The sequence below is a fragment of the Gopherus evgoodei genome, chromosome 1, assembly GCF_007399415.2.
Source record: "Gopherus evgoodei ecotype Sinaloan lineage chromosome 1, rGopEvg1_v1.p, whole genome shotgun sequence".
Taxonomy (NCBI): Eukaryota; Metazoa; Chordata; order Testudines; family Testudinidae; genus Gopherus; species Gopherus evgoodei.
The window spans coordinates 17658261-17685466 of NC_044322.1; the positions used below are offsets into that span (position 1 = coordinate 17658261).

The window sequence follows — 27206 nt, forward strand, 5'->3', positions numbered from 1 at the left end:
CAAATGGCTCCTCTATGACCACTCCTCTGCTACATCATCATTTATTGAGTACAGTTGAGAACTTGGCTCAATGACTATAATGCTGATAAACTTCTTTAGAACTTTTGAAGTTTTTTAAACATTGGCCAGAGCTGTACTGTCATCAGTAATGCTGATGCATCAAAAAGGGTAAATATATTTACCTCTCCATTGGAAACAGATTCAAACCCCAAGAAGTGTCAAGCCCCAAAACTCATTGAGGGGAAGAGGAAATATTTCCTTGGTTAACACATGGAAATGGGGAGAAAAGCACATAAGTCATTACAGCAATTGTATTTAAGATGTCAAGTATCTTTCAAACAATGGAGAGGAAAAAACATTTCAATGAGCCCTCTTAAGTTCATAAGATTTTACAGTTATAATACATTTCTTCAAAACTCTGGAGCAGTGTGTCCATCAAGCTCCTAATCATATTTTTATATACAGTACATCAAGAGTTAAAGTCTCCTTTAATCACCAGCAATATAGGAGACAGAATAATAAATACTTTTAAACCCAGTGCACAAAACCACTTAAATCCAAGTTATGCTGGCAATACTGTCTAAGTGAAAAGGTTAATCCAACTTCTCTACTGGTGCCCATCACTGTAGTATCTGATGACTTCTCAGAGTAAGTAGATTAGGATAGCAGGGGTTCCTAATTGAAATTCAGGGAAGCTTCTGCTCTAATCGAAACTCTACTCACAGAATTCTAATTGGGGTAATTTTTTGAAGTGAGAGAGAGAAGAGGACTTCTATTATTTCTATCTATAGATTATGGGAGAAAAGTGACAAATATAGACAATGCATAACATATAGTAAACCACAGAAAAATTCTTTTCTATGCTCTTTTGCCTGGATTTCAGATAAAGTAATATGCATTAAGTATGTAATGAGCTGGAAGAAGAGATTCTTTACCTGCACACTAATTTGCATTTTGAGATGCTTTGTCCCTGTGGGTGTTCCATCGTAGGATGCATGCGCACCAGTGTGCTCTCAACTGGAGATTGCAAAGCAGAGCCCATGGGCCTGTGCAGAGCAGTTCCTCGTGCTCCCACATGAAGTCAAATAGGCAAGTGTGGACCCGCCACCACTCAGTTCTTCCCAAGCCCAAAGCCAGATACTCTGCAGCAGAGGGGAAGGAGGGCAAGAGGTCGAGTCCATAGGAACAAAATAGCTCAAACTCAAGTCACTGTACAGTAAGTAACTTCTCCCTTGAGTTTATGTCTCTATGGGCGCTGCACTGTAGGAGACTCCCCAATAGTAACTTAACGTGGAGCTGGGCGCTAAGGAGGCAGGCGCAACACAGTTCAGAGGACTGCACCAACTGTTGTTTCAGTTCTGGAAGCAGGTAAGACAGCGTAATGCTTGAGAAACAAGGATGGAGGACCAAGTTGCAGACTTGCACATATCTGCTACAGATAACTTTTTGAAAGGGCTATAGACATGGACTAAGCCCACGTCCAGACTACCCCGCCGTATCGGCGGGTTAAAATCGATTGCTCGGGGATCGATATATCGCGTCTAGTGTAGACGCGATATATCGATCCCCGAGTGCGCTTACATCGATTCCGGAACTCCATCAACCCAAATGGAGTTCCGGAATCGACACGGAGAGCCGCGGACATCGATCCCGCGCTGTTTGGACGGGTGAGTAATTCGATCTTAGATATTCGACTTCAGCTACGTTATTCACGTAGCTGAAGTTGCATATCTAAGATCGATTTTCCTCCCCTAGTCTGGACGAGGCCTTAGTGTTAGTGAAGTGTGCTGTCACTCAAGAGTTGTATTCCAGCAGTCTCAAAGCATGTTAAAGATGCAAACTGAGACTCACTTTATACAGTCTGTGTGTGAAAATTAGTTATCCCTTCATCCTCTCCGCAAAAGGCAGAGATAGTCTGGGAGAGCTGCTGAAAGTCTTGGATCTGTAAAGGTGGAAGGCACGATGTCCTCCTAACATCTAGTTAGTGTATATAGGCTAGTTTCATCCCTGGAGGCATGAAGCATTGGATAGAATATTGGTAGATGGGTTTCCTGATTAATATGGTATTCCAAAGAGACCTTGGGGAGAAAACCAGGATGGAGATGTAGGGTAACTTTACGTCTGCAGAAGGTAGTGAATGGTGGTTCTGTCATGAGAGCACCGATTTCTCCCATTCATCTAGTCTAAGTGACGGTTATAAGGAATGAAGTCTGAGGGGGAGGAGGAGAGAGCAGGTAGCCATCGGTTTGAAGGCGGGTTTCCACAGAGCATCAAGAACCAAATTTAGATGCCATTGGGGGGCCGGGTTCCAAACAGGAGGAAATAAGTGGTGAGAGCCCTTAAGGAATCTGGTCATGGAAGGAACTGAGTGGAAGGCTATGATAGCGGCCAAATGTACTTTGACTGAGCTAACTGATAGACCTTGTCTCTTCAAATCCAACAGGTAGTCTAGGATCTTGGGGAGTGGAGTGTCTGATGCTTGAGAAAAGTAAAGAGAGTACCAGGAATGGAGGTGTTTCAAACTCTGAAGGTAAGTTTTGCGAGTAGTAGGTTTCCTGCTAGATATAACAGGTTTACTCTACGCCTGAGAAACACCATGCTCACAGATTCAGGGACAGGGTGAGGAGGGGGGAAGGATTCAAGTTTTATGACAGTAGATCTCTCCTGAGGGGAAGATGGAGAGGCACGGAAGAGGTGTGAAAGAGATTTGAGTATCACAATTGTCTTGGCCAGTACTGTGCTATGAGGATAATCCTCACTCCTTCCTTTTGCAGGTAAGCATATCACAGGGTATGGGGCCACAGGGTTCTCAGGGCATATCCCAGCAGTATCCTCCTTTGGAGCAGAGAAGGTGACATTTTGTGTTGACTAGGGTAGCAAATAGGCCTTCTTCTAGGAGACCCCAGGTTTGGCGGATGCTGCGGAAGACAGTTGCTGAGTTCCCTTTCGTGGTCCTAATGGAAGTTCCTGCTCAGGGAGGCTGCAATCATATTCTGGAGACCTGCTAGATAGACTGCAAGTGTTTTCCATAAAGTACCTGTCGGCAACACACGTATAACCTTACTGACTGGTAGAGCCATCTTTTCTTGGGAGGAGAGGAGGGTGATATTTAAAATATCCACCAGGGAGTGTTGAGAATCCTGACCTCTTCTAACAGGATCTGGAGGGATTCCGCCTTGTGTTTCATTAGGCCCTGGAAGGCCCTAAAGTCACCAGCATAAAAGAAAAAAGTGGTGGTATTACCATCATGGAGGAAGAGAACTTGGCTGATGGGGGTGAGTTTTCCTCAATCTGTGATGTTCATTCATCTTGCATCTCTCAGTACCAAAGGAGTAGATTGTGCTGGAGAATAGTCTGTCAGATAGTGATGTGGTAGTAGCAGGTGTTGAGTTCTCTTTTTGGCTGGTACCCTTTAAAGCTGCTCTTGAAAGTGTCCGCAGGAGTTCCAGTAAGCCCACTGAGCAGGGAAAATGTCCCTAAGTGTATTTACAACGGCTAAGTCTAGAATGTCTAGTGGGCTCTGAAAAGTCCTCTTCAGTATAAGAGCTTAGAGGAGTATGCTGGTACAGTATCAAAGAGCCCTGTACTGATACTTCAGAGTCAGAAAATCTTCTCCTCTGGGCTGAAGAGGGGGCTTCTAGCATTGGTGTTAGTACCCAGGGTAGGGGTTCTGATCCTAGTCAAATGAGGGGTTCAGGCTGCAGATGTCAAAGCAGTACTGGGGAGGGGTGGGGGTCTTGTGGAGCTTCTTAAGAGAGGAGACTCCAGTTCCTCTGATATAATATAGTCTCCTGGGGAGAGAAATCTAGAATGCTGGAGGACTATGGTAGCCTGATACAGCTGGTACTGGGGCCTGGAACAGGGATCAGTACCAATCAGGAGATGGCCTCTTGGGTACCATATACAGTGACACCAGTCTGAGTGCTCTTTTTGGCTCTGAGATGAGGATGACATCAGTGCTCCCGTAGAAATGCTGTGTGCACATCTTGGTGCCTAGATGTGTCAGGAAGTATTGAGGTAGGTACTTTGTGCTGCCTGGTAGACATCTGATCCTAGCTACTTAGGCAGTACTGATGCCTTGGTATCAATTTCAGCGAGATCTCTTGGGAATCAGATTTATGGGGCAACCAACCCCTTTTCTTTGGTTGCCTGACAGAAAAGAAAAAGAAGCCTCTCTTCCAAGTCTTTACTCATGGAACTGTTGTTGGGGCTCTTACAGTCACTGGAGTGGCCTGACATGTTGAAGCTGATGTATGGGGGAGAAGGGGAAGCAGGCCCCACACTGGAGCTAGGGAGCACTACATCAGGAGGAGCTTCAACCTAGCACATCTATCCTTTCAAGACCTGCCTTTGAATTCCATACAGACCTTGCACTTTGACAGCACATGGGTGTCTCCAGCACACCAGAAACAGTTGGAATGCCTATTGCTATGGGGAGAAGACCTGAGACAACTCTAACAGGGCTTGAACCCTGGTGTCTTCACAGCATAGCCCTGAACATCAGAGTACTAAAGCAAAGGTTCAACAAAATAAATGAGCTGGGAAACTCCTTTTTAAAGCACAACTGTGCTGAAATACCAGAGAACAACAAATGAACTAAATAACTAAAACAAGAAAGAAGGGAATAATAAGACATGCACAGTAAGTGAAAGGCAGGAAACTGTGAAAACAGCAGACACTGAATGCTATGTTTCAAGCCACAGGTGGGTGAGAAGGAACTGAGTGGTGGCAGGTCCACACCTCTCTCCAGGCCCTTCTATGGGAGCATGAGGGTGCGGGCCTGCAGACACTGCTTTGCAATTTCTGATCAAGAACTCACAGGCACATGAGCATCCTATGGTGGAGCATCCATAGCAGGGACATATACTCAAAAAAGAATACAGCATTTCTAGATGCTGTTCATTTGGATCTGGAAGCACTGCAACCTGTGTTACAGCTTGTATATAACGATAAAAGTATACTTAAGTGATATAAATGTCCAGATAAACGCAACTCTTAGTTTTCCGATAAGAGGCTTGTTTTTTTAATTAATCCAACTTCTTGTGAACTGGCTCATTTTATAATTATTGCTCAATTTTAATGGGATACCCTAAGTTACATCAGTATGTCCTCTTCAATGCACGCTGAAGTGCAGCATTAGTGGGTCCTGTAGATCAGCAGAAATAGAACTATGATGCCTACTAAGCAACCCAAAATCTTAGTGCCCAAAGATATGCATCATTCCTATCTGAAGACAGACATGCGTTTGGCCATAAGTGAAGATATTAATTAGAAAACTCTTTAGGATCCTTTGTCAGCCTCTCAGTACATTGGCACTGCTGGGATCCACTCTACTACTCTCGCTTAACCAAAAAGAAAAGAAAAGAAAAAAAAAGGAAATGAGAGAACATTAAGAAAAAAGGAAAATAAAATCTGACTCATAAGACTACTACTCAAGGTATGTTATTGAAATACTTGATCTCAGCAATGAGAGAGAGGGTCAGCAGAATTGTATTTTGTAACACATATTTTGAAAAAAACTAAATCAGGCTAGAATAGATTAAAACACTTATGAACTTTTCATCTGCAAATGATGTCTGTCTATAATGTAACTTTTCTGGCTGCTAAAGTAGCTTTGCCAAAGCTTGGGTTTCAGATAACCATCAGTGAGATTAACAAACAGATATCCAACAAACAGAATTATATCTGATCATTTTAAACGCTTTGTCCTTTATCAAGGAAGCAACTCAGATGCCATATACTCTTCTGTTTTTACCCTCATGACTTCTGGTTACTAACACCAGCTGCTCATTTCTCTAATTCTGAATGTGTTATTTGATTCAGATACTTGTTAAACAGTTGGTGTCCTATAAATCATTTCCTATATTTGTCATCTAGTGGGAAATAAAGCCTACCAGAGTGCAAACAGTTTTTGAAGAACAGCAAAGAGAGAAGAGAGGAAATGTGCATGTTCCTCTGTGAATCCCACAGCAATGGTTAAACATTCTTTGGGTTCAAATCCTGACCAAGTCCCTGCACAATATGGCACTATTTTGTATGACTATGGGCTTGTCTACACTACAAACGTAAACCGACCTATCTTAGGTCACCACAGTAATTACTGCAGTGATTCATGTCCACGATACCCTCCTTCTATCGGTTATGCACATTCTTCAAAGGGGGAAGGGCGTATCCAAAAGCCCAGGCTCTCAGCTCCATGCACAGCTGCCCAGCGGGAGAACGGCTGCCCCCCACCCTTGGTTCTCAGATCCTCGCCAGGAACCTGGGCAGCAGCCTGGCTTGGAGCAGGGAGCCCAAGCAGTAGTCCAGCGGGGAGCCAGGCTGCCCCCCAGGATCCAAGCAGAGAACCCGGGCAGCACATCAGCTGGAAGCCTGGAGCCCCAGGTGAGGGTGGGGTGCAGCTGGTCTCTAGCTGGAGCCCCAGGGTGACAGCCTGACTGTGATTGGCCTTCTTGACAAGAATGACAGTCAAAGTAAGTAACCAGCAGTGTCTATATGGACACTGCGTCACCCTGAGCCCTACACCTCTTGTGGAGATGGAGTTATGTCGCTTTAATAGGGCACTTACATCAGCAGGAGGAAGGCTGTAGTTTGTACACTGATATAATTAGGTTGACATAAGCTGCCTTATGTCCATCTAACTTTGTAGTGTAAACCAGGCCTGATAGTATTTTTATAAACTAAGCCCAGAACTGAACAGCAGGAACCATTGGTATGGGAGACCAGGACAAGCAGTAAGCAATTCTCTGTGACAGAACTGGCATAGCTCCTTTACCTTAGTGGCACTTGCCCCCTCTTCATTCAAACTCCTGTCCTCAGATTCTCTTCTGAAACACCCACTAATGGTCACCCCTATCAGTAACCCATTTAAAAAACACAGACGAGAGATTAATTAAGCACCATCCTCTGGACCCATCCATGAGAATTTATATCTGACCTTTGCCAATCTATTTAGTAAGGTCCTTGAGGGCAGGGAGTACATGTGCTGAGCATAACTGGCATTTAGATTAACAAGAAGAATCACAAGGGTCATTAAACAGCTTGTTATCAAATTAATCTCAACAGGGAGGAGGAAAAACTATTTCGACATGTCATGCTTATATGAATGGGATGTTCTCATTGAAATATCTATCAAAAATCACTTATGGATAGATTCTAGGTAACAGTAAATTTTTCTAACACACAATGGCAGTGCAGCTGGATGACTTCAGCTGGAGATAACTAATAACTGAAGAATAACTACTGAAAAATACCTGTTCGAAGAGCTGGGGGTGGAAAAAATATCAATGGCTGGGGTGGTCATTATGCTTCCCGCTGCAGTAGACACAGGAGAGGCTGCTGTTGTTAAAGAGGTATGAGGTTTCTTTGCAAGTTCTTTTAGACGTTGTTCCTGTTGGGAAAGTGAGCTGGCATAAGAAATCCAGAAACAAGGTTTGTTTATATGGCTTCTGAAGTAAAAAAAAACACAACCAAAACTCTAAAAAATTCTCTTTACTTATTTCATACAATAAGATGGCAGTCAAGTAGGAAAGTCTATTTACATACAGAAAGAAAAGCCAGTACATTTGCAGGATTAAAAGATGGTACATGCCTGTTTTAGAAACTGAATAACTGATAACGGGAAAACTCTATACAACTTTTATGACATATTATAAGAAACTTCAATGAGATGCATACACACAGTACTTGTGATTACAAAAGTGACCTTAACTTTTCTGTAAACAAGAAAACACCTACCTTTAAAGCTTTTAAACGAGCTTGCTCTTCCTCTAATGCAGCTTGTTTTTCCCTTTCATCCACTTTAGTGAGAGACAGGCCAGTGCTTGCAAGGGAAGAGACTGCATTGGAAAGTGTGGTAGCCCTGGTAATTGGACAGGGGGAAAAAACTGGTTGTTCATATGTGTGTCACATGATGGGAAGAGCTGATATGAAAACGCTTTGCTCGTTTTTTCTCAGTTCCTTTATAGAATTTGAAATCTTAGCCTGTATGACACACAAATCTGAGATTATATATAAAGTGTTACTTTAAAGAAATGAAATTACATTAAATATTGCAGTGCAATATTTAAGTGCCTATACTGCAAAACAGGAATGTTTAGAAATGGTGCTATCTACTTTCTCGTACATTGGCTCTGATCACTCCCCTTAGATATACCCCTTCCAAGCTGCCTCATGTGAATTCATGTTGGGGATTTTTTCTGTTCCTCTGTTAATTCATGAAAATTCAACTTAAAATGAGAGATCTGTACATTTTGTGGAGGAATAGAAAGTTCTGGTAAGTTATCTATTATTTTCAAATACAGTTAGCTTGCTTAATTTATCTGGCTCAATTACAAGACTATGCGCTTGATACAATGCATTACATTCAAGGCAAAAAAAGAGTTTTCACAGATTCCAAGGCCAAAAAGGACTATTGTCATCATCTAAGGTAATCTCTTGTTTAACACAAGCCATAGAAGTTCCTCAAAATGATTCCTAGAGTGTATTTTAGAAAAATATCCAATCCTGAGTTTAAAACGATCAGTGATAGAGAATCCACCAAGTCCCTTGGTAAATTGTTCCAATAGCCACTGCCTCACACCATTAAATGTGTGTACCTTTTTTCCAGTCTGAATTTGTCTAGCTTCAACTTCCAGCCACTGGACCATGTTTCACCTTTCTATGATACACCGATTATTAAATATCCATTATCTATGTTGATAATTAAACACTATAATCAAGTCACCTGTTAACCTTCATTTTGTCAAGCTAAATAGATTGAGCTCTGAGTCTCACTATAAAGCAGGATTTCTAATTCTTTAATCAATCCCATGGTTCTTTCCAATTTGTGATCACATTTTAAAAACATAATGGGAAAATAAACAACAGTTGGAAAAAATTTGGTTTGACAACTTTTAAGATAGACCAGCGGTTCTCAAACCACGCGTCAGGACCCCAAAGTGGGTCGCGACCCCATTTTAGGGGACAAAGCCCAAAGGATTCAGCCCTGGGCAGCAGGACTCAGATTACAGGCCCCTTGGCTGGGGCTGAAGCCTTTGGGCTTCGGCTTTGACCCCTACCCCACACAGGGCAGTGGGGCTCAGGCTTTGGCTCCCCCACCCGGGGCAGTGGGAATCAGATGGATTCAGGCTTCTGTCCCCCATCTTGGGGTGGTTTAGTAATTTTTATTGCCAGAAGGGGATTGCAGTGCAATGACGTTTGAGAACCCCTGAGAGAAACGAAAAATGTTATTTTAGTCTTAAATACTTCAGTAAAAAATTAAGCAGTTAGATTTTATTTTACATTATTGTAATTTTGACAGTACAAGTACAGGAAGGGGACAAAATCATTGAAAACTGGCACTAGCCTACTAAAATTTAGTTTTAAAAGTTATAGTCTTATATTTGAAGGTCAATATAAACATGTTACATGGAAGTGAAATTTTTAATTTTGTTTTTCTTAAAGTTTAGTAGCAACACAACAAAGAGCAGCTGACTGTCATTTTATCACCAGGGACATTCCCAAAGAACCTCCAATTCCCTAGACTATTTTGCATTTTAATAAATGTCACAAAAGCAGTGGGGCCATTCATCACCACTACCTTTTATGCCATTCAGTGCCTGATCACACTCATGTATTTCGACTCTTTATTTCAGTATTTTTATGAGAAACAAAAGGACAACTTGAGATATTAAAAGATGAAATGAAGAGCATGCATGTGTGTTGATTATTTTACAGAAATACCAACACTGATTTATAAGAACAATCTAATTAATGGTGTGGAAAATTAAAGATTTCCAAGCAGCAAGCAAAGGCACCAAAAAAGTTAGAGTCTCAAGGTGAAGTCTGAAAGTTCTATCATAATGTGACATGCATCTGATGAAGTGGGTATTCGCCCACGAAAGCTCATGCTCCAAAACGTCTGTTAGTCTATAAGGTGCCACAGGATTCTTTGCTGCTTTTACCATAATGTGAATTGTTCTCATTTCTGTCTATTCTAGTTGCACTACATTTAGGTCTGGTCTACAATACAAAGTTATGTCGACATAAGCCTACTTGTGCCTTTGTCTACACTTAATTTGTCTCCCATTGATGAAAGTAATAACACCAGCTCCCTGAGCAGCATTAAGCTATGCTTGATGTTCAGAGGTCGATGCAGCGCAGGTGTAGACACTGCATTACTTATGTCAACCCTAGAGCTTCAGCAGCTATCTCACAATGCCAAACACTGACCGCTCTGGCCACAGTTGTGGCAGGGCAGTTTGTTTATGTACACAAGGATGACCCTTGAATCCTCCTGAGAGATGTTGATGAAACTTCCACAGAAGTACACTGCAATCCTCTCTCAAAGCTTTCTAGGGATGGCAGCCTTATTTTTCCCTCCACAGAAGATGCTTTCCCTCAGCGATTACTGCAATGGGGCCTGCAGAAGTTAATAGGCTACTGGCATAAGAGGATGAAGCTCATCTGATAACCCTTGTGTCTGGCTGTTCAAATAACTATTCCATTCCACCCTCCACCCCTTTGGCAAATTTTCTCCCAGGGCTTCACAGATATTATGCAGGACACAACAGGCAACTATAACCAAGGGGATATTCTTCCCACAGATCCAATCTAATGAGTAAACAATGCCAAAGACACTTCAATCCATCAAAAGCATATTCAGCTATCATTGTGCACCTGCTGAGTCTGCAGCTGAATCTCTCCTTGCTGCTGTCAAGGTGGCTGGTGTATGGCTTCATCAGCCAAGGAAATTAAGAAGGAAAGAAGCAGACACAGGGAGCCCAGTATGCACACAGACAAGCAATATAGTAACTGTAGCAGCTGTCTGCTGATGTAACTTGAATTGGCAACACTTTGTAGTGTAGACATGGCCTGAGACTGAAAAGCTTTATGTTGTTTAACCAACAAATACTATGCTGTCAACAGCACCAAATTCATCAACTGTTTCAGTGCTGCAACAGCAATCCACGTTCTTCATTTCAACACAACCCATACAAACTATTTCAGGATGGCAATTTCAAAGTAAGGAACCTAACATTTGATTCTTAACACAACTGTATAAGAGGACAAAAGCACATATACCTGCTTGCAGCTGTGGAGTCTTTGATTTTCTTTCCTTCTAAAGAGGCTAAATGTTGTTCCAAAGCATCAAGAAGACTGCTTGGTGCCTGCAAAAGGGCAGTGAGGGCATAGATATGAAAAATCCAAGACAAAACCAGGCACCAGCTAAAAAAAATAAAAAAGAAAGGTGTGATCCTGTCACCACAGCGCCAGACAATGCAACTGAGGGTAACCGGACATGGTCTACAGCTCAAAATATTGACACCACAGTATTTTGACACTAAGAACATATTACCTTGAGCAAAGTATTTTATATTATCAGGTGGTACAATATCATCTACTACTATGCCAGTTCTATTATTCATGATTAGGGCCCTACCAAATTCACAGTCCATTTTGGTCAATTTCATGGTCATCGAATTTTAAAATCATAAATTTAATGATTTCAGATATTTAAATCTGAAATTTCACAGTGTTGTAACTGTAGGGGTCCTGACCCAAAAGGAGGTAGAGGGGGAAATGCAAGGTTATTGTAGGTGGGGTCATGGTATTGCCACCCTTACTTCTCCGCTGCTGCTGGCAGCAGCACTGTCTTCAGATTTGGGCAGCCACAGAGCGGCATTTGCTGGCTGGGAGCCCTGCTCTGAAGGCAGTGCCACCGCCAGCAGCAGCATAGAAGTAAGGATGGCCTGGTATGGTATTGCCACCCTTACTTCTGCGCTGCTGCCTCCAGAGCTGGGCCCTCGACCAGCAACCACCACTCTCCAGCCGCCCAGCTCAGAGGGCAGCACAGAAGTAAGGCTGGCAATGCCACGACCTCCCTACTATAACCTTGCAAACCCCACCCCGCAACCCTCTTTTGGGCTGGGACCCCCAGTTTGAGAAACACTGGTCTCCCCTGTGAAATCTATATAGTATAAGGTAATACACACAAGATCAGATTTTATGGTCCGTGATACATTGTTCACAGCTGTGAATTTGGTAGGGCCCTTCTCATCCTGGCGCCTATCAAAAAAGCAATCCATGATAATGTTGGAAAATAAACACTAAGAAAAGGCATAAAGAAAATAGACAATTGAAATGAGTAGTCTGTGTTCCAATTAAGATTAAAAAGGAAGCTGTACCCATCTGAGGTAATACATACATACACAAATTGAAAGTCTTTACAAGTAATCAACTGGCACTTTGAAGCTTTCTGCTTAGAGTAGCCACCTTGCTAAGGGTCTCATTTGTGAAAGCTGCATTACATGAGCCTCTACTACAAACAGATCAGTTTCCATCATACTTTAAAATGGTTTTAAACTTGGGAATTTCATGTTTATTCAATATTTGATTTTAATTCTCTATTTTCTGCTCTCAAAATGCCATTAATTTGACAATTGTAATATATTGCAACTGTAATTAGTTTGCATTTTCATACATTAGGACCCTTGAATTTGTGAGTGAAAGACTTTCTGGTTAGAGTTCAGTTTAATCACGACTCATCTCATAATTTAAGAATATGGTGATAAAGTATGCAAGAAAACCAACACAACTCCACATTTTTCGGAACATGCAGCCCAAGAAAGAAAGAAACATGCATTCACATATGCATAACAGTTTATCTACCTGAGAAAGATCTGGTATGTCTCCTCTGTCAATTCCAACTTGCTGTAACAAAGTAGATTTATGAGCTTTAGAACTGACTAGTGTTTATGCAAAGATTACATTGCTAAAAAGGAGAAACCATGTTAACATGCTGTCATGCAAGGAAAGCAAAAATCCTCTGTACTCTTTTAAGTTTACATAATTGGAGCTCTAAATTTTTAGATTAAAACAGATGTAAAAAAAATCAAAGGAAATCAAAAGTAAAATTTATGTATACATTAGGCTGTAGCGAGTTTAAAATGTGACCAAACCTAAGTTTGGAGTGCCATTCCTGATGGTCCACAGAAGAGATTTTGAGAACCAAGCAGGTGATGGTTTGTATTAGAAAGGAAAATTCATGAGAGCACTTCTCTTACAAAGTAGTTTACAGAATGCAAGCACTGAGAATTACTAACACACTATGTATTTGGAAGTACAAAAAATAGTATATTGCATTGATACAGCCCCTTTTATCCTCCAAGTTCCAAATCACTCTACAAGCTATACAACATAGACATCTTAACTGAACAGCAGCCATCTCTGTTGTAAATCATCATATGGGTTTCACAGTGCAGATTGACACTACACAACAGTTTAACTGTAAAGCGAGGATAAGTACCATATTACACAAACTGCAGGGAGAATTTTCTGGAATTTGACCAGGACACTTAGATTAGCACTCTACTACTCAGACAGAAATCTCATCTGAAGGACATTAGTTCAGCAAAGCTTCAGAAGAATGCATGCTGCTACCCACTGAATCAACAAGAAAAACCAAGAAAAAAAAAACACTGCATGCAACAGAAATTTTTCAGATGCTGTAAAACTCCTTGTGAAATCCCCTATCAGCTTCAGCCATTGCTTTCTCATTTAATGTTGATCCTCAAATTATTTCATCCCTCAAGTTTGACATAGCAGAATTGATGGTGCCAAACAAAAGAGGGCTAGACTTTGTCTCACAGAAAGAAAAAGACCATCACATATACTTTTCTAAGTTTACTTTTAAAGAAAACTAAGCACAGCTATATAGTGTGTGTGTATGCAAGCTAACATGCAAGGTCTCCCTGGACCACTGTAGCCACTAGCCTCTTATACAGTAGTACATTATATGTTTATTCTTATATCCTCTTCTCAGCAAAAAACAGCTACTTCTCAGCAAAGAACTGTTAAAAAAAATTCTCTCTCAATATGCACCCTTATTGAGCTGGTCCCCTTGTTATTAAAAACTCTGATAAAATGCTCCTTGATGGACATTAAATCTGCCAAATGGAAAGGAAATGTAGCTGCTTTATCAGAGTTAAGTATTTTATAAACTGTTTGAGCATGAGGGCAATTTTGGCACAGTAAGTTTTACCTCTGCAACTTTGAGGAACTCTGAGATCCTTGTCATTCTAGTGAGAAACTTCTTATATATGTCAAGGCCTTCTTTGCACTGGTTTTTTTTCATGTCGAAGTATTTTTCTGAAAATGGGAAAAGTATTCAAAAGTCACATAAGAAATAAATATACGGTATATATTTTAAACAGAGCATGTACAAGTAACTATAATGCAAGACAAGTTACTTCACTCATCACTATGAAAAAAAAGTATCTGCAGCCTTTTTTCTTCACCTTTCCACGGTGGAGGCCACTGTGAAACCGCATGAGAGATGGAAAAGAAGGCAAGATTAATATCAGAGTCAATGCTTATGCTGGCCAAGATAAAGACACAAATTAATGATTTTAGTACATTTTCCCTTCTCCAGCACTTGATGTTTTTGGTTCAGTCTCCAAAAATATTTAGCATGGTCAGAGATTTTAGTGCATATATCTGTATCTGGAAATCAGGTAAGGAAACCCCAATGCCAAGTCACAAGGTTATCTGACAAACATAAAAAGTTGGTCAAATAAGTGGAGTTACTAGTAGGCTGTTTACAGAGGCAGCTGTAACAATGAACACAAATTAACTTCCTCCCACCTGTTAAAAAAAATACTGAAGTGGGTGTGACTGAATTGAAGCTGCTCTGTAATTTCTGAATACTGTATGTTGACCTGGTTATTGGGATTTTTACTCTGCAAACACTTGTGGTTGCAATGGAAAATGCTTGAACTGTTAGCTTCAAAGATTTTACCTACTTCCCAGCCAACCTGAGAAACCAGTTTTGGACCAGAAAGGCCAAAGCCCAGGAACATAGAAGAAAAAAAAATGTGCATTTAAAAAGGCTTGTTCCTTCAAGAGAAAATGGAGTTTGAGGGAGCCAGAATGAGCCAAACATGCTGGGGTCTTGAAGAAGTTAGGTCTGCCTAGTTTACTACCAGGAATAAGCTGCTAAAACAAGTCATTCCTTTTAACTTAAATTTTATTATTACTTACAGGTTTAAGTTCCTCTACCCCTCCAGAGTTGTGGCACATTAAAAGATGTAAGTAATTCAGCCTTTAAGGCATACTGTGTGTGTAGGGCCCTACCAAATTCATGGTTCATTCTGGTCAATTTCACGGTCATAGGGTTTTTAAAAATCATAAGTTGCATGGTTTCAGCTATTTAAACCTGAAATTTCACGGTGGTGTAATTGTAGGGATCCTGACCCAAAAAGGAGTTGTGTGGCGGTTGCAAGGTTATTTTGGGGGTGGGGGGGGGAGGTGCAGTACTGCCACCCCCACTTCTGTGGTGATGCCTACAGAGCTGGGCAGTTGGAGAGCAGTGGCTGGTAGCTGGGAGCCCAGCTCTGAAGGCAGAGCCACCACCAGCAGCAGCGCAGAAGTAAGGATGGCATGGTATGATACTGCCACTCTTACTTTTGTGCTGCTGCTAGCAGGGTGCTCCTTTCAGAGCTAAGTGCCTGGCCAGCAGCCACTGCTCTCTGGCTGCCCAGCTCTGGAGACAGTGCAGAAGTAACGGTGGCAATACCGTGACCCCCTGCAACTCCCTTTTGGGTCAGGACCCCCAATTTGAGAAACACTGATCTCCCCCATGAAATCTATATAGTATAGAGTAAAAGCACACACAAAAAAACAGATTTCACGGGGAAGACCAGATTTCATGGCCTGTGATGCATTTTTCATGGCCGTGAATTTGGTAAGGCCCTATCTATGCGATAGATCATGCTATCGTTCAGAGCAGGTACTCATTTCACAGGAATAAGCAACAACATAAAAACCTTCATAGCCAGCCAAATATAATACATACAAAAGATTTAGAACTTAATTCTAACAATGTTTATACTGTGCAAGTTAAACTCTCTATGCTTCTTTAACAATTCACAGTGGAGAAAAAACTGTCAATTTTGCTATTTGATTTTGAGTCAAGGTTCTCAGTGACAGGCAGAAAACCAGTTCAAGGAAAAATAAATTTTCCATGCCAAAAATTCTTGGACTTTGTTTTTAGGAAATTGCATACTTTGGGTTACATGTAAGGAAAGTACTAACAAAGTAGAAGAATCCTTGGCAATAAGGCTGTCCCAAAAAACTGATGATTTTCTTAAAAAACATTCTGTCTTCATGTACTGCTTTGTCTTATTCCTTAAAGATCCAAACAGCTATAAATTCTGAAAATATATATATATATCCTTGCTTATTGAAAACACAAAGAACTAATTCTGCAGAGTAGAGTAATATTTACCCAGAAGGTTAATAATTCCTTCATTATATGCTGCAAAGAGTCTAATGGCATCTTTGAAGAGGAGCATGAAGGCAGCATTTATTACACCATTTGTAAGCTCATTGCTATTGACCTAGGGAGATTAGAAAAGAAAATTAGCTCATCTGGATTGACATTTTATCAGAAAATTTCCAATTAATAATTAAGTTCCACTATTCTACCCAAAGACCTGGTTTCCATTAGCAAATGGACTATTTATAGAACATGGCAGCATTCCAAGTTAAATGGAACCTCTATCAGCATCAAAGATGACAAGTTAAATAATCAAAGAAAAGCAGATCAGCAAAAATACATGACTAATATATCACAGATTAAGAGGGACCAAAAGAATAATTAGAATAAGTTGTTTATTTAAAAAACTTCTTAAACACACGTACCGCTAAATGAACATTAATGAAGTGGTCATCTTATTGGCACATCAGTACTTCAAATTAAGTGTACCAGCTACAAGGCAATGTTCCAGGTGTATTTTGCTTCTCAAACTAGCTATATTAGACTGGACACAACATGTTAAAAAACATGGAAGGGAATTTTACTTGGTACATATTGCATCACTTGTTTTCATAGCTTGTGAGAAACTGTGGAGGAAAAGTCCAGCTGTGCTAATTGACAGTGTCTCTGATGTGTGCAGAAATTAAACTTACATTGAAGTCAAGAAGTGCATCCATCTGATTTTGTATAATTGGTACAGTTTTAAGGAGTTTTTCTGTGTTCATTGTCCTCATGACTCCATCAGCCCTATTATGCAAACAAAACAGAAAACAAACCACCAATTGGATTATGAAAGAATATTTTTATTAGTTAATATGAAACACTGGAGCATATGAAACAGATCAAAAGAACGGCAATGCCAGAGGCAGCATATTCAGACGACTGAAGTAAGAGGCACGCCTTGTGATACTCAAGTTGTCTGGCCAAAAGAATGGCTATGATCACCCAGAAGAGCCACATCCAACTGTCCTTGGCCAGAAGACTGCACGGTGGCAGGGTCTTCAAGGACTGATCTTTATTCTCTGAGACCAACAGAAATGGCCATGTTCAAAACTATTGCACTTTAAGCTATGATGCAGTAGGTGGCTATAGAAGTATTAGCAGCATTTTAAAAAGCTTGTTTCAAAGACAGATTTTAAAAAATTCTTAAAAATTTTTTTCAAATAAGCTTTTGAAACCTATTTCTAAAACAGAAGTTGCCTACACTTTTCTAATAGCCTAAATGTTTTTTCAATTGTAAATCTAGGGTTAGTAGTGAAACCTAAAACAATAGTCAAATCAGTGTGACAAGATCTTTTAAAGCTTGTCTCTCTCACCAACAGAAACCGGTCCAATGAAAGCTACTATCTCACCCACCTTGTCTCTTTAAGATCTTTTAAAAGCATTCATAAAATGTAGGATTATAAATACACTGTATGTGGAAATCTGCAGTTACAGGAACACTGAACAAGATTTTACAATTACATTTGACTCTCTTTTTTAAATAAAATAACTTTTTTTTTTTTTTTTTTTATAAAGAGAATGTCAGTTATCTGGGTATGTTTAACTTTCATTTGGTTGATTTTTTTAAACTAGATATCCAGAGAAGACACAAATGCTAAGAGAAAAAGAAGATGCCCTAGGAGGAAATGAACAAACAAGAATTATTTCTAATAAACATTTGCTTTCTACACTACACCGACTTAAAGATAACATTCACTTTATGTAAAACAGGTTTGATATCAAGTCAAAACTTCTACCTCTTGTAACCTCTTGCTTGTTCAAACTAAAAATCAGAATCCACTGGACTCTCTGCAGCACAAAAGGCTGAGGATTATTACAGATGGAAAAAGCCAAAAATGTCAAGGAACGAACATCATCAATAACTTCCTCCTGTTAACAGAATTCCTTACAATTAAAAAAAATAGCCCTTTTGCCTGTTGGTCAGGTGATGAAAGAATGGTTAATTACCTTAAATTAGATGAGCTTCTTCAAGAGGGGTATCCACATGGATCACACTCTTGGTGCATGTGTACACCAGGCAGACAAGATTGGTTTCTTTTCACTAGTACTGTGTGTTGGGGCCATAGTTCCACCCTAGATATTCTTGCCTCAGCTACCTCATGACACTGTAATATGGGGGTTGGAAGGCAGGCATATATCAGTGCAGGAATACAGGGGATGAGAAAGGCATATGACTGGGAGCCTGCACTGGAAACCCCTGTGGCACAGAATATTTGGCATTTCTTGTTCTGGTCTGTTGCAAATAAGTCTGTTTGGATATCCCTACCTGTGAAAGATGCTCTGCAACACTGGGTTCTTGCCCAACCACTTGTGGTTGTCTGAGAACTGTTTGTTGAAGTGATCTGCTAGCAAGCTCTGAACACCTGAAAGATGTAGGACCAGTGGCACGGTCCAGTGATGAATACACTAAGCCCAGAGCCAAATGGACTCCTGGCAGAGTGAAGATGACCTAGCCTCTTTGTCTGTTGACAAAATGCATAGTTGTGGTGCTATATCAGCCCTGGAATAGCAGATTCATGCAGTTGAGACACGAATGTTTAGCATGTCAAGTGGATGGCTCAGTTCCAGGATGTTTATGTGCAGATGAACTCCAGGAAGGGACCACAGGCCCTATGTTACAAAGTTATCTAGATGTGCCTCTCATCCCTGGGTGCAGATATTTGTCAGAGTCTTAGTCAGTAGAAGTGCAGAGAAAAGTACTTCACTGCACACCTGCAGTGGGTCTTTTCCAGTTAATGAGGACAGGACTTCTTCGGACGCCTGACCAACATGGCTATATGGGGATCTGCCATATAGATATACTGATTTCAACTACCCTTGCCTGTAGACTAGGCAAAGTCTGTCAAGCTGTCCCAGAAGTATGAGGCTATATGTCCCAGAAGTTTGAGTCATGGTCTAACTGATGTCTTTGAGTGAGCTTGTAGTTGATGAGGTCCACTATGGTTTGGAGTCTTGTGTAAGATAAGCTCATGCTGACACTGCTTCCAGGAGCTTTAAGCTTTGAAATAAAATAAGTGTGAGTATTTCTCCATTGATTTTGAGGCCCAATGAAAAAGCTTTAAGATGACCTACAGAGGTGATATTCCCTGGATCAATCCATTGCCGAGGTAAGCATAGACCTGGATTCTTGCCTCATGCATCTGATGAAGTGGGTATTCACCCACAAAAGCTTATGCTCTAATACATCTGTTAGTCTATAAGGTGCCACAAGACTGTCACTTTTTGCCTCAAGTGAGCTGCTACCTCTGCCAAGTACTTAGTAAACATGCTTGGTGCTGTGGGAAGACCAGTATCACCATCCTGAGCTTGAAACGATGAACAAACCTGCTGAGACAAATGCCCAAAATGGGATGCCGCCAATCTCTTTTTTTCTTGGTATGGAGAGTTCACGATCAGAGAATTTTATTCCCATTACTTTATGGAGTAAAGTAGCTCTTGCATCAACAGAATCTCGGGGGAGTAAGGGGGCTGAAGTATGAAGGTGGATGCCCAACAACCATGAAAGGTTAATTAAAAGAGTAAGGGCTTGTCTACATCAGAAAGTTGCAGCGCTGGTGAGGGAGTTACAGCGCTGCAACTTTGAAGGTGTACACATCTGCAGGGCACCACCAGCGCTGCAACTCCCTGTTTGCAGCGCTGGCCGTACTCCCGTTTTGTCTCGGGTGCAGAGGATCCAGCGCTGGTGATCCAGCGCTGGTAATCCAATGTAGACAGTTACCAGCGCTTTTCTTGACCTCCGTGGAAGGAGGAAGCCTCTGGTAATCAAGCTGGTTTCCTTTCCCGGTTTGCTCTCTCGGTCCCGGAGCCACCCAGCAAACCGCAGGGAAGGAGACCTGCTTGCTCGGGGTTCCGGGACCGAGAGAGCAAACCGGGAAAGGAGACCAGCTTCGCCGCGGTTTGCTCTCGCGTTCCCGGAGCCACCCAGCAAACCGCAGGGAAGGAGACCTGCTTGCTCGGGGTTCCGGGACCGAGAGAGCAAACCGGGAACGCCGCGGTTTGCTCTCTCGGTCCCGGAGCCACCCAGCAAACCGCAGGGAAGGAGACCTGCTTGCTCGGGGTTCCGGGACCGAGAGAGCAAACCGGGAAAGGAAACCAGCTTCGCCGCGGTTTGCTCTCTCGGTCCCGGAACCCCGAGCAAGCAGGTCTCCTTCCCTGCGGTTTGCTGGCTGGCTCCGGGACCGAGAGAGCAAACCGCGGCGTTCCCGGTTTGCTCTCTCGGTCCCGGAACCCCGAGCAAGCAGGTCTCCTTCCCTGCGGTTTGCTGGCTGGCTCCGGGACCGAGAGAGCAAACCGCGGCGTTCCCGGTTTGCTCTCTCGGTCCCGGAACCCCGAGCAAGCAGGTCTCCTTCCCTGCGGTTTGCTGGGTGGCTCCGGGACCGAGAGAGCAAACCGCGGGGAAGCTGGTTTCCTTTCCCGGTTTGCTCTCTCGTCCCGGAACCCCCCTTGAAGCCGCCCAACAGCGCTGCAGTGTGGCCACATCTAACACCACTTGCAGCGCTGGTTGCTGTAAGTGTGGCCACTCTGCAGCGCTGGCCCTATACAGCTGTACTAATACAGCTGTAACAACCAGCGCTGCAAAATTTTAGATGTAGACATGGCCTAATAAAAAAATTTTTTTTAAGTCTACAGGTAAAAGTTAACTACTTAACAGGTACACTAATCACTAACATCAACACCCACAGAGAAGCAGAAGGAAATTGTAAGGATTCCTTCTTGCTGATACAGGAAGAAGAAACTAAGGGATGGCTGGTCCCACCATTTATACCGTTGGGGTGAGGGGAGGCCAAAAAGACACCTGGGGCACAGGGTTGGCCCCAACAAGTACTACTGGCCAAAAGAACCAGCTACCACCGGTTGCCTCAATCCAATAAACAGTCTGCTTTCCATTTCATTTTTTTTAAAAACACAATGTTCCCCAAAATTTCTGAAGACAGACACATTACAACTCAACTGCACTGACATTTTTGGTGCATAACGCACCAAGTATATTAATCAATACCAGTGAAAAGATATTCAACTTGGTTATTTAAGAACAGCTTGTTAGTATGTACTGCGAGCCAGATCTTAAAAGACAAGACAAGTAAAAACTACAGTTCTTACCCTCTTTTTACTTTGGTGAAGTCAAAAGCCACTTGTCTGTAAGAAACTGCTTTTTCATTCAGATACCTACTATACCGTCTGATAAATGTGGACATGTCATATCCTAAAAGAGAAAAGGTTTCAACAGCTTATCGCTCCTCCAGTCAATTTTTATACAAAGCCAATTATTCTGACTAGGCAATAAGATATACACTTACAGATTGGTTTTGTTTACAAGTTTTCCCTTAATCCACTAATATATAAAAAATGATTACAAAAGACTGGTCTCAATTTTTGACATATTTAAAAATATTGTGATGTTAAGAGCTACACACTGTACAGTACACACCCTCAAAATCTGAAATCATGATATAGCAAATATGTAAAGATGTCACATAACTGTGTAATTTCCTTTACCATCTGAAGTTAACCATCTCCTGGAAGTCAGTGAGCAGATTAAGTATATTTATACCAATGTGTGGATACTAGCATAGAAAGTGCATAGATATGCTTACTGATTTATTTGTTATAAGATTTCTTAACTAGCATACACGTATGTACAAAAGTCATAATATAGAGATATTTCTATCTCAGAGAACTGGAAGGGACCTTGAAAGGTCATTGAGTCCAGTCCCTTGCCTTCATAGCAGGACCAAGTACTGTCCCTGACAGATTTTTGCTCCAGATCCCTCAAGGATTGAACTCATAACCCTGGGTTTAGTAGGCCAATGCTCAAACCACTGAGCTATCCTTCAGAGCCCATCTCAAAGGCCATACATACTCTTTTAGAAGTTAATACAGCAAAATGTACTGAGCTAAATTGACATTAATAAGTGGGGGTTAGACATTAATAAGTGGGGATTAGACTGACATATCTTAATTACATCCAAAAATATTTCCTTTGAGTGTAGAGCAGCGGTTCTGAAATTGAGTCGGGATCCCAAAGTGGGTCCCAACCCCCTTTGAATGGGTTCGCCAGGGTTGGCTTATACTTGCTGGCGCCCATAGCTGAAGCCCGAGTTCCAATGCCCAGAGGCGAAACCAAAACCTGAGGGCTTCAGCCCTGGGTGGTGGGGCTCAGGTTGCAGGCCCCCTGGCCAGAGCGGTGAGGTTCGGGCTTTGCCCCCCTTCCCACCTGGGCAGGCTTAGCCTTCGGTCTCCCGTCCTGGGGTCGTGAAGTAAATTTTGTTGTCAGAAGGGGATTGCAGTTCAATGAAGTTTGAGAACCCATGGTGTAGAGAATACAATACAGTCTGATCTGATCAAATCATTATCTTTGGAGCGTAACCTGTCTCTTACTATATGCTTGTACAGTGCTTTACACAATGGGATTCCAATCTCAGCTGGACCTCTATGCAACATTAATAATAGTTTCTGAATTAATTTCTTCCCTGATAAAACTGATTTCTTCCGACCTGGAAACTGAAAATTTTATTTCATATTTATTCATTTAATTAATCTACATAGGCATGGGGGTAGGCTGCATGACCACCAACTTTAATAAAAATGAAGTGCTATTGGTCTTTGTGTTTCATCTAGTACCAGCCAGCATCAAGAACAAATCTCTCCTGCCCCATGATGAAACTGGAATGCATTATGGGAGTTTTAACCTCTCATTTTATCTTGTATTGGCTGTTGTTGGAAACTGGTTCAGAACTGTAATAAATAGCATGACTAAAATCAAACCTATATAAGAAAAAATTATATCTATTCTTTCCATGTGGCAGTATTTTCTACGCCACAAATGCTAGTCAGTTGGAAGATTATGAATGACATCCACAGAAGTGTTCTAAAAGGAAGAATTTCACTTCTTGGAATGATTGCAATTTTTTAAACTACTGAAGAGAGGCAGTTCACCATAACTTGTGAAAATAAAGTATTTATTATTCCCTAAAACATGTTAGTTTTTATAATGAAGATACCTTACCTTGCAATCCACTTTTGTCTAGGAAATTGCTCAAATTAAACAGTGTGTTTCTGGAAGCTAGATACTGGATAAAACGCTAGATGGAGGAAAAAAAGATTTTGAATCAATAAGAAGTTATCGCTTGGCTGGAATTTTACTTAATTCTGCACATAAACAGTTCCGTTAACTCAGTGCTATCAAACTTTCAAAAAAATTGTAGTGTAACTTGCAAACAACACAAACAACCCACACACTTCTGGGCAAAGCTGTAAGTGGAGGAGTAGAGTTTAACTACTATTTTAACTGGTATTGGTGAAGGATTAAAGGACTCTCTGTTCTAAACTAGAATTAGCCACAAGAGGGCAAACTTCTCATACAGGTATTAAAAGATACAAGGCATTAAAAACTGGCATAATTACAACTTTTTCTTCAAACATACTGTATTTGTAGAATCTTTCTGCACAGCTGGTAGCAATTTTTCAGCTAAATACATACAAAGATATACTGAATGCAAATCAATTTCAAGTTAGCATAACTGATGACATGTAACAATCAGTTTGACAAGTTGCCTTCCAATTTGCAGACAATTTCTCCTTTACTTACAAAGTAAACCTGGCAATTGTAATGCCAAACCAATTTTATGGTGATTATGAAGCTAATAATATTTCTTATGATGGAACTTTTGGTAACTAGAAATGACATCTGGAAGATGAAACTCCTAAAAAACAGGATCAAATGGTCTTTTTAAGACTAGGCTCAGATCAAAACTGCTAAACAAAGGTTGTAGAGTATCCTGCAAGAAACTTAAAAAAAACCCTCAACTTTGGTTTTGAAATCCTTGTGGTCTGTTCCAATTTAGTGCTGGCTGTAGAACAGTCTTGTGATTCGTTGGTTCACATTGCATTGGTTTCATGAAGTACTTATTTGAGGTCTGATTTTTAAAGACACTGAGCACCTGCAGCTTGCATTCACATTATTTGGAGTTGGGTGCTCTGCACCTCTCAAAATCAGGCTTTCAGTTACTACAAATAGCGAAAGTGTACATTTTAACAACATATAATCCGATGCTTGCCTGCTTTAATGGAAGTGAATTAGCAGTAAAAATATTACAGACCTCAATTCTGTTTCTCAGTTGCTTTACTGTGTCTCATTCAAATCGTTAGCAGAGACTTGTTTTTCATTTCGTTTACTTTTGTAGCAGAGCTCTACACAAGGAATTCTGGTTCACGAGTCAAAATCCCCCTACCCCTACATACACAATGTTAAATGCTCTGACATGTACTGTCAGAGAAGAATACTTTTTTTTTTTTACACCAAGATCAGATTAGCAGTAGTCACTCTATGAAATGTAAACCTTTCAAATGAAAATGAGTGTCTGTATTTCAAAACAGATTACTTAGACATAAGCATATTGCTCTGCTCTAGCTGAAAAAAGACTCATTTTTCAGTGTGCACATTGTGATTGGGGCAGGATAGGGATCATACCTCTGTAGAACTTTTTTTTTTTCATATCTGTTTTACGGTGTACAGTGTGCATCCACAGCCAAGGTCTCTTTCAAAACTTATTAATCAGTTATCTCACATGTGGTGGCTTCCAGAACTGACTGTAGTACAAAGGCTCTCTTCACTTCTACTGCCTACATCAACACTTTGGCATTTGTAATCAGGTTATCAGTAGATTACCAGAAAATAATGTCTACCTATACCAAGAAGTGAGCTAGGGGTTCTTGACAAGCTTTATCTTTAGTTCCCTGTACACTTAGGTTAAATTTAAAATATTTACCTGAATATTGTCTAATTTACTTACCTTTAAATATAATTATAGGATTTAAGAGATATTCAACAGCATAAAGATTTACTATTAATACTACATAAAGAGCCTTATTCATATTAAATAAATTCTGGAACCTAAAGGAGATATGTTCTTATCAATTCAGGTTTCATCCTGTCTAGTCTGTATCTCATACTTTAGGAATTGCAAGTCTAACCAACACCAGTATTTGGCCTTCTATACTAACGATTACATTTTCTTTCTTTCCATTCAAAACATTTTAGAAGAGCAACTTTACTGTGCTCTTCATGGATTATAAATCATATTTCAGAGGATTAGAGAGATAGGCATTTTATCCCCTTTCGTCCCCCCCCCACCCCCCCCCAAAAAAAACCACTATGGTGGTAATTTTCATCAGTAAAGAAACCTTCGTCAGCCTTCTAAGCAGCCACATGGCTTTTCGTACTTGTACTCTCAATGCTACATTCTAGCCTGCACAGGATTCTCTTGAGAGGAAACTCTCCAGAAGCTGTGAAATATTTGCTTAATCCTGCTATTCTAATGACCCTTTCAACATTTGTTTAGGTTAAATACTGTTCAATCCCTACTGGGCACACGTATGCTTTAGAGTCCCTTTGAAGAACGGAAGAGTTTTCTGCTAGCCAGTAAGAAGGGTTGCTATGAAAAGAAGTCTGAATATTGACTCGCTCAGCCCTATTTTCAATCTCTTTAGAAGTTTTCCAATGTATAAAGAGTGAAGAGAGTTAGGCGGAGAATGGTCATTCCATTTTGTGTAGATCCTGGGAGCGCTGGGTCCAGGGCAGCTTAGGAGGGCTGAAGAGGAAGCAGGCAAGTAAGCCCCCAAGAAGCCTGCCTTGTTTCTGGCAGAATTTCACTGATATTGATCCATATCTGTGAAACGTTTACATTTTAACAAATTAACAAAAAAGTTTTGTCAAAATGTTTCCAACAAGCTACAGTGAAAAGGCATCAGGATTTGGAGTAAGCTGAATAAGTTGCATCTATGGGAACTAATTTATTTCCTCTTCATCCCTGCTGGTCTGAGTAAGCATATTACCTACGACACATTACAAATGTTTTCCTGAAAGTCATCCATCACATAATTTTTCCTTATGTGCTAACTTTAGAAGAAATGAGTTGGGCAGAAAAGCCAGTGCCTTTGGAAAAATGAATTTTGAGGCAGTAGTTTAGTGAATTTTCAAATCAAGGGTCTTGCTAAACAGGATTCAGGGCCTGGAAGAAGTTACATCCTTATTGTAATCTCTAGTTTTATCCATTGCGGCTAATTCTACAGCCCAAGGATGACAGATTCATTCTTAGGGTAAAGATCTTGGTAACTGCCCTGTTGCAGGTATGTGCATAAAATTAATGCTAAATCTTGTCACTGAGTATTTCTGCCTCTGAAAACTGATCCCCGAGAACTGATACAGCAATTAATACGCACTAGTGCTGAGTTTTGCTAAGCTATATGTGGGGAGTTATAGGCTATCACCACCTGGTGGTAAGGGTCTTTTTCCTTCTCATAACTCTTGGCTTTTTGTAAGTGCACTATCTGAAAATACCACTGTAACCTAAAACATCATGCAGACAATGGGTGTAAGGACATTGTATTGGGTCCAAATATACAATGTATCAGATAAGACTATAACAGAAAAATTCTGTTTTCAGCTGCAGTGACTGATTTTACGTAGGTTGGGGTGGGGGGTGAGGGGAGTGATAGCCTTGAACATTCCAAGCCTAGGCCAACTGAATCGCCATTAAAGTGCTAAGGATTAGATCACTTTCAACACTCTAATATGACAAGCAGTCTGATGTTTACAAAAGGGTGAGGAAAAAACAGGAAATAATTTAATTCATAGCTAGTAAGCAAAATAGCTTCATTTTCTTCTCTCTCTAGGGCACTCCTCACAAAATCCACAGTATTAGGACCCATACATGGAAAATCTGTATAAATGGGATCAGAATCTTAACTATGATGATTTTTGCTCACATGAACAAGACTAAACTGTGACACCCATGAGGAACTCAATGCCAACTAGCAACAGGGTTACAATAATAACCTGATTCTGGTTAAGTACATTCTGGTTCAAAGAATGCCATGTGAGGTTTAAATAAAAACAATGGTCACA

General features: G+C 40.9%; 1 protein-coding gene across 12 annotated transcripts in view; it reads right to left on the reverse strand.

Annotated features, from left to right (window-relative positions):
- Positions 1-27206, reverse strand: part of PICALM (phosphatidylinositol binding clathrin assembly protein) — a 129357-nt gene that overhangs the window by 61286 nt on the left and 40865 nt on the right. For all 12 annotated transcript variants that reach the window (XM_030558762.1, XM_030558743.1, XM_030558738.1 and 9 more), the window contains 9 exons: positions 23307-23382; positions 21401-21503; positions 16951-17044; positions 16268-16379; positions 14024-14130; positions 12652-12693; positions 11065-11150; positions 7738-7861; positions 7254-7390 (listed from right to left, as the gene is read on the reverse strand). In XM_030558762.1, coding sequence (XP_030414622.1) covers positions 7254-7390; positions 7738-7861; positions 11065-11150; positions 12652-12693; positions 14024-14130; positions 16268-16379; positions 16951-17044; positions 21401-21503; positions 23307-23382 — 881 coding nt within the window. The remainder of the gene's footprint in view (positions 1-7253; positions 7391-7737; positions 7862-11064; positions 11151-12651; positions 12694-14023; positions 14131-16267; positions 16380-16950; positions 17045-21400; positions 21504-23306; positions 23383-27206) is intronic.